This window comes from Nerophis ophidion, linkage group LG04 (genome assembly GCF_033978795.1).
Source record: "Nerophis ophidion isolate RoL-2023_Sa linkage group LG04, RoL_Noph_v1.0, whole genome shotgun sequence".
Lineage (NCBI taxonomy): Eukaryota > Metazoa > Chordata > Actinopteri > Syngnathiformes > Syngnathidae > Nerophis > Nerophis ophidion.
Window position 1 is genome coordinate 6,547,948 of NC_084614.1, and position 7,893 is coordinate 6,555,840.

At 40.9% G+C, this 7,893-nt stretch overlaps 1 protein-coding gene across 1 annotated transcript in view; it reads right to left on the reverse strand.

Moving 5' to 3' along the window:
• Nucleotides 1-3,721: 3,721 nt before the first annotated feature.
• The window catches only part of LOC133552149 (dynamin-2-like), a 19,622-nt gene continuing 15,450 nt past the window's right edge, over nt 3,722-7,893 (reverse strand). The window contains exons 11-12 of the mRNA XM_061899506.1: nt 5,463-5,674; nt 3,722-3,915 (exon numbers count right to left, since the gene is read on the reverse strand). Coding sequence (XP_061755490.1) covers nt 3,722-3,915; nt 5,463-5,674 — 406 coding nt within the window. The remainder of the gene's footprint in view (nt 3,916-5,462; nt 5,675-7,893) is intronic.

Genomic DNA, 7,893 nt, shown 5'->3' on the forward strand with positions numbered 1-7,893 from the left:
ATATTATTATTAGTCTTATAGGTGACTAAGTATATACAATTAATTATTAGTATTGTAGGTGAGTAAGTATATTATTATTAGTATTGTAGGTGACTAGTATTATAGATGACTAAGTATATTATTATTAATTATCAGTGTTATAGGTGACTAAGTATATTGTTATTAGTATTATAGGTGACTAAGTATATATGATTAATTATTGATATTATAGGTGACCAAGTATATTATTATTAATTATTAGTATTATAGGTGACTAAGTATATTATTCTTTGTATTATAGATGACTAAGTATATTATTATTAATTATTAGTATTATAGGTGACTAAGTATATTATTATTAGTCTTATAGGTGACTAAGTATATTATTATTAATTATTAGTATTATAGGTGACTAATTATATTATTATTAGTATTATAGGTGACTAAGTATATTTTTATTAATTATTAGTATTATAGGTGACTAAGTATATTATTATTAGTATTATAGGTGACTAAGTATATTATTATTAGTATTATAGGTGACTAAGTATATATTATTAATTATTAGTATTATAGGTGACCAAGTATATATTACTTATTATTAGTATAGGTGGGTGACTCAGTATATTATTCATTATTAGTATTATAGGTGATTAAGCATATTAATTATTAGTATTATTGGTGACTTAGTATATTTTTATTAATTATTAGTATTATAGGTGACTAAGTATATTATTATTAGTATTATAGGCGACTAAGTATATTATTATTAATGATTAGTATTATAGGTAACAAAGTGTATATTTTTAATTATTAGTATTATAGGTGACTAACTATGCATTATTAATTATTAGTATTATAGGTGACTAAATATATATTATTATTCATTTTTAGTATTATAGGTGACTAAATATAAATTAGTCACCTATAGGTGACCAAGTATGTATTAATAATGAGTACTATCATAGGTGACTAATTGTATTATTATTCATTATTATTATTATAGGTGACTAAATATATATTATTAGTAGTATTATAGGTGACTAAGTATTTTATTATTAATTAGTATTTTAGGCGACTAAGTATATATAATTTTTCTTTTATAACATTTGTATTTATTTTTTTACCATGCAAAAATAAAATAAAAATTGGTGATAAAACGAATGTGTAAATAAATAAGAATATTCATGTTCATTTAAACATTTAACAGTCTTTATTATTGTTGTTGTCATTTTTTAAATTAATTTATAAGTGAGTATTTACTTTTAATACATTTTTCTCATTAAATACATTCTTTTTAATTACATTATTTTCTACAATGCAAAAATTGAATAAAAAATGTAATAGAACTAATGTGTTATTAAATAAGAATATTAATTTAAGTTAAACATTTAACAGTGTTTATTATTGTTGTTGTCATTTTTGAAATAAATTAATTTATAGGTGAGTATTTATTTGTAATAATTTTTCTCATTAAATACCTTTTTTATTACATTTTTATTTATTTTTCACCATGCATAAGTAGAATAAAAATAGTAATACAACGAATGTGTAAATACATAAGAATATTCATGTTCAGTTAAACATTTAACTGTCTTTATTATTGTTGTCGTCATTTAAGTGAGTATTTATTTGTAATAATTTTTTCTCATTGAATAAATTGTTTTTATTTTCATTACATTTGTATTTATTTTTTTTACCAAGCAAAAATAGAATAATAAAGATAGGTTGATTGGCAACACTAAATTGGCCCTAGTGTGTGAATGTGAGTGTGAATGTTGTCTGTCTATCTGTGTTGGCCCTGCGATGAGGTGGCGACTTGTCCAGGGTGTACCCCGCCTTCCGCCCGATTGTAGCTGAGATAGGCGCCAGCGCCCCCCGCGACCCCGAAAGGGAATAAGCGGTAGAAAATGGATGGATAGTATTAAAACGAATGTGTGAATAAATAAGAATATTCGTGTTCAGTTAAACATTTTAACTGTCTTTATTATTGTTGTTGTCATTTAAGTGAGTATTTATTTCTAATTATTTTTTCTCAATAAATAAATTGTTTTTATTTTTATTACATTTGAATTTGTTTTTTTACCAAGCAAAAATAGAATAAAAATAGTATTAAAACGAATGTGTGAATAAATAAGAATATTCGTGTTCAGTTAAACATTTTAACAGTCTTTATTATCGTTGTCATTTTTTAACTAAATTATTTTATAGGTGAATATTTATTTGTAATAATTTTTTCTCATCAAACACCTTTTTTATTACATTTTTATTTATTTTTCACCATGCAAAATGGCATCAAAATAGTAATACAATGTAATAGTGTTACTATTAATTGAGGATTTGACGGACAAATCCCCTCCTTGGTGCACGTCAGCTTGACCACATATTGATTACAAATTAACTAAATCGCAGGGTCGACTTTGGCAAATGCACTTGTCTGTCCGGTGCGTTACAAACGCCCCGCAGAGCGCCCGGCAGACAATGTGCGTCCTATTAAAAGCCATCAGCATTGATTGCACGCAGCTCCAGCCCAGTGGTCCAGTAAAGTATCCTTCCCTTCAGGTAAACAATGGACAGCTGAATGGCTGAAAGCAAATTGAAATGCACTCATTTAGTGGAGTTTGCCTGCTGTCAACATGGCAGATGAGAGCAGCTCCGAAATCAATTCGCCCCCCAAGGCGCTCCTGCCAGCTGGGCGCACGAGATTAGCTTTTTATTTGTGCTTTTATCATTTGGAAATCATATTCCCATATGCACTTTTAAATGTTGTTTTTGACTATCATCTGCAGCTTTTCACCCATGAAAGGAGAGTGCGGACGGAGGAGAAAGAATACAGGAATGTGCTGCTGATCTCTTCTCCTCCGACAAGGAACTCACCCACAAAATAATCAACTAGAGAGAGTCAAATAAATACAGTAGAGAATATTTGCTGTGTTTGCCAAACAAGAAAAAGAATAGAAACTTATAATCGACGGATAAATCTGAAGTTGATCAGGAGATTTAAGTATTATTTTTTTTTACTCTTTTGAGTCATTGCTTGTAAAATAATACTTGATTAAAATACATATTTTTTTGAGGGGGGGAAACATTGCACATTTTGTGTTTTTGCCATTCAAAAACAGGGAATAAGACACTTAGACCAGTCTTTGGACCGCTCTTTGGACCACTCCTTAGACCATTCTTTGGACCACTCCTTAGACCACTCCTTCAACTACTCTTTGGACCACTCCTTAGACCGCTCTTTGGACCACTCCTAGGACCACTCTTTGGACAATTCCTTAGACCACTCTTTGGACCACTCCTTGGACCACTCTTAGGACCATTCTTTAGGCCACTCTTTGGACCACTCCTTGGACCACTCTTTGGACCACTCCTTGGACCACTACATAGACCAGGCTTTGGACCACTCCCTGGACCAATCTTTGGACCACTCCTTAGACCACTCCTTGGACCACTCTTTGGACCACTCTTTGGACCACTCCTTAGACCACTCTTTGGACCATTCCTTGGACCACTCCTTAGACTTCTCCTTAGACCACTCCTTGGACCACTCCTTGGACCACTCCTTGGACCACTCCTTGGACCACTCTTTGGACCACTCTTTGGACCACTCTTTGGACAAATCCTTAAACCACTCTTTGGACCACTCCTTGGACCACTCTTTGGACCACTCCTTGGACCACTCTTAGGACCACTCTTCAGGCCACACTTTGGACCACTCTTTGGACCACTCCTTGGACTACTATTTGGACCACTCCTTAGACCACTCTTTGGACCATTCCTTGGACCACTCCTTGGACCACTCTTTGGACCACTCCTTAGACCACTCTTTGGACCATTCCTTGGACCACTCCTTGGACCACTCTTTGGACCATTCCTTGGACCACTCTTTGGACCACTCTTTGGACCACTCCTTGGACCACTCCTTGGACCACTCTTAGGACCACTCCTTAGGCCAATCTTTGGACCACTCCTTCGACCACTCTTTGGACCACTCCTTAGACCACTCTTTGGACCATTCCTTGGACCACTCCTTGGACCACTCTTTGGACCACTCTTTGGACCACCCTTTGGACAATTCCTTAGACCACTCTTTGGACCACTCCTTGGACCACTCTTAGGACCACTCTTTAGGCCAATCTTTGGACCGCTCCTTGGACCACTCCTTGGACCACCCTTTGGACAATTCCTTAGACCACTCTTTGGAGCACTCCTTGGACCACTCTTAGGACCACTCCTTAGACCACTCTTTGGACTATTCTTTGGACCACTCTTTGGACCACTCTTTGGACCACTCTTTGGACCACCCCTTAGACCACTCTTTGGACCACTCCTTAGACCAGTCTTTAGACCACTCCTTGGACCACTCCTTGGACCACTCCTTGGATCACTCTTTGGACCACTCTTTGGACAAATCCTTAAACAACTCTTTGGACCACTCCTTAGATCAGTCTTTGGACCGCTCTTTGGACCACTCCTAGGACCACTATGTGGACCACTCTTTGGACCACTCTTTGGACCACTCCTTAGACCATTCTTTGGACCACTCCTTGGACCATTCCTTGGACCATTCCTTGGACCACTCCTTGGACCACTCCTTGGACCACTCCTTGGACCACTCCTTGGACCACTCTTTGGACCACTCTTAGGACCACTCTTTAGACCACTCCTTGGACCACTCTTTGGACCACTCTTTGGACCAGTCCTTGGACTACTCCTTAGACCACTCTTTGGACAACTCCTTGGATCACTCTGTGGACCACTCTTTGGACCAGAGTTCTCACCCCTGACTGTCTGCTGATTTCCCACAGACGAGACTCCCACTTTTTTTTATTAAATGAGCAACTAATTAATGAAACAACACTAATTTACTTGACATCCATTGACATCCATCTGCCATCCCTTCTCAAGGTTTCCTTTTTTCCATCTGGGGTTTTTTGAATTCAAGTTCAAGTTGAACGGAACTTTGTGGCTGTTATCAACTTACTTTCAGGCGGGCACAAATAACGGCCAAAAGAAACGAGGTCGACCGTCCCTTCAGTTGTCCTTTTTTTCTCACCCAGATAGTGATGTCTGCAAATGTGAGCGTTTAGCCGAAAGAGGAAGTGACACGAGTGAAACTGCTGCGCTCACAGGGCTGCACGAGGAACGCAGACCATGACTTCCTGTGTGTTCCTTCCAGTCGGCCTCGGACTGACTTGTGGCGTTCACGGTTCGCAACAAAACTAAGAGAAACCCACACACTGAAAGCAACATCTTGAATTCACTTTGTGTTTGTGCGTTCAAACGAGTAAACAATGAGGCTCTCTGGGATGGCTTTCATCTCCAGGAATACGCTCGGAGGTTCATTGGGCGTTGGATGAAGCCAAAATATTCCTCTCATACATCTTTGATTTATTCATTTTCTATCATATTCAGGGTGGTGGCTATGCAGCACACACTAAAATGTTTGCAGGCAATCCGCAGACCCCCTCTCCACAAACCTGGCAGAAGGTGTGTGGGGAAAGTTCCAAGACTGTTGATGTTGCCGGCGCTCCTGGGAGTGAGGGCTGCTGACTTCCTGCCACAGGGCCAGACCATCAAAGAGATCCTGCGGCGTTTTGCTCCGTTCAGCGAGCAAGCAGAGGCCAGAGTAGTCTGCTTCACCATGGCAACATGCAGGTCTGCCCACAAGACCCCCAGCATCTGCCGGTTCCTGGCCCACAATTACCCAGTGTTTTGGGAATAAAGCCACATATTTTCCGACAGTAGTCAAGATGCTGTATTAACTGTCCCCGGGTTAAGAGTCCAGAGACCAACTTGATCCCCAACAGTCCTCCATCTTCTTCCGCTTATCCGAGGTCGGGTCGTGGGGGCAACAACCTAAGCGGGGAAACCCAGACTTCCCTTTCCCCAGCCACTTCGTCTAGCTCTTCCCTGGGGATCCCGAGGCATTCCCAGGCCAGCCGGGAGACATAGTCTTCCCAACGTGTCCTGGGTCTTCCCCGTGGCCTCCGAACGCCTCCCTAGGGAGGCGTTCGGGTGGCATCCTGACCAGATGCCCAAACCACCTCATCTGGTTCCTCTCCATGTGAAGGAGCAGCGGCTTTACTTTGAGTTCCTCCCGGATGGCAGAGCTTCTCACCCTATCTCTAAGGGAGAGACCCGGAAACTCATTTGGGCCGCTTGTACCCGTGATCTTATCCTTTCGGTCATGACCCAAAGCTCATGACCATAGGTGAGGATGGGAACGTAGATCGACCGGTAAATTGAGAGCTTTGCCTTCCGGCTCAGCTCCTTCTTCACCGCAACGGATCGGTACTGAAGACGCCGCACCGATCCGCCTGTCGATCTCACGATCCACTCTTCCCTCACTCGTGAACAAGACTCCTAGGTACTTGAACTCCTCCACTTGGGGCAGGGTCTCCTCCCCAACCCGGAGATGGCATTCCACCCTTTTCCGGGCGAGAACCATGGACTCGGACTTGGAGGTGCTGATTCTGTGTCCTCTTCTCAATGCAGGTTTATGTTCCACATATTGCAACCTTGACTACTTGGAGGTATTATTTCCTACTGATTGGGTGGAGAGGAGCTAGGTGAGGCGGTTTGGGCATCTGGTCATTTCCAGAGCCACCGCCACAGACTTTCCATTCCGGATCTCGACGTTAGACGGACGCAAAGCTTCCTCAGGATCCCCCGGGAGGATCTGAGGGAAGTCTATGAAGATGGAAGGATGGATCATCCGATCAAGAGATGGATTTAAGATGGAGTTCACCACGGACTTCTCCAGTTTGCTACTGAAACTAGCTTGTTTTTCTAGCAGGTCTACGGTCGCTATCATTCTGTTTTGGTCAGCCAATCAATTGATGAAAACCCTTAATTGAACCAGGTATGAAGTCAAGAGGGACCTGGTCAATAAGGCAGCAAAAACCACGAAAAACATAAAAGGAACAACAAAAACAGCAGCACCGTTACAAACTTAAGTACTTCCATGTATTCAGTGAAAAACAACTTAAGAACAAACACGGCGCCCAATAGAAACAGTTTCTCCGTCCTTTAAAGTGGCCTGAAGTTCAATCAATCAATCAATCAATGTTCACTTATATAGCCCTAAATCACTAGTGTCTCAAAGGGCTGCACAAACCACTACGACATCCTCGGTAGGCCCGCATAAGGGCAAGGAAAAACTCACACCCAGTGGGACGTCGGTGACAATGATGACTATGAGAACCTTGGAGAGGAGGAAAGCAATGGATGTCGAGCGGGTCCAACATGATACTGTGAAAGTTCCATCCATAATGGATCCAACACAGTCGCGAGAGTCCAGTCCAAAGCGGATCCAACACAGCAGCGAGAGTCCCGTTCATAGCGGAGCCAGCAGGAAACCATCCCAAGCGGAGGCGGATCAGCAGCGCAGAGATGTCCACCAGGCCGATACACAGACGAGCAGTACATGGCCACCGGATCGGACCGGACCCCCTCCACAAGGGAGAGTGGGACATAGGAGAAAGAAAAGAAGCGGCAGATCAACTGGTCTAAAAAGGAGATCTATTTAAACGCTAGAGTATACAGATGAGTTTTAAGGTGAGACTTAACTGCTTCTACTGAGGTGGCATCTCGAACTGTTACCGGGAGGGCATTCCAGAGTACTGGAGCCCGAACGGAAAACGCTCTATAGCCCGCAGACTTTTTTTGGGCTTTGGGAATCACTAATAAGTCGGAGTCCTTTGAACGCAGATTTATATATATATGTATGTGTGGGAAAAATCACAAGACTACTTCATCTCTACAGAACTGTTTCATGAGGGGTTCCCTCAATCATCAGGAGATTGAGGGAACCCCTCATGAAACAGTTCTGTACAGATGAAGTAGTTTTGTGATTTTTCCCACACACCTACATATTTTACTGTACCATGGTATCGAGCACTATTCTCT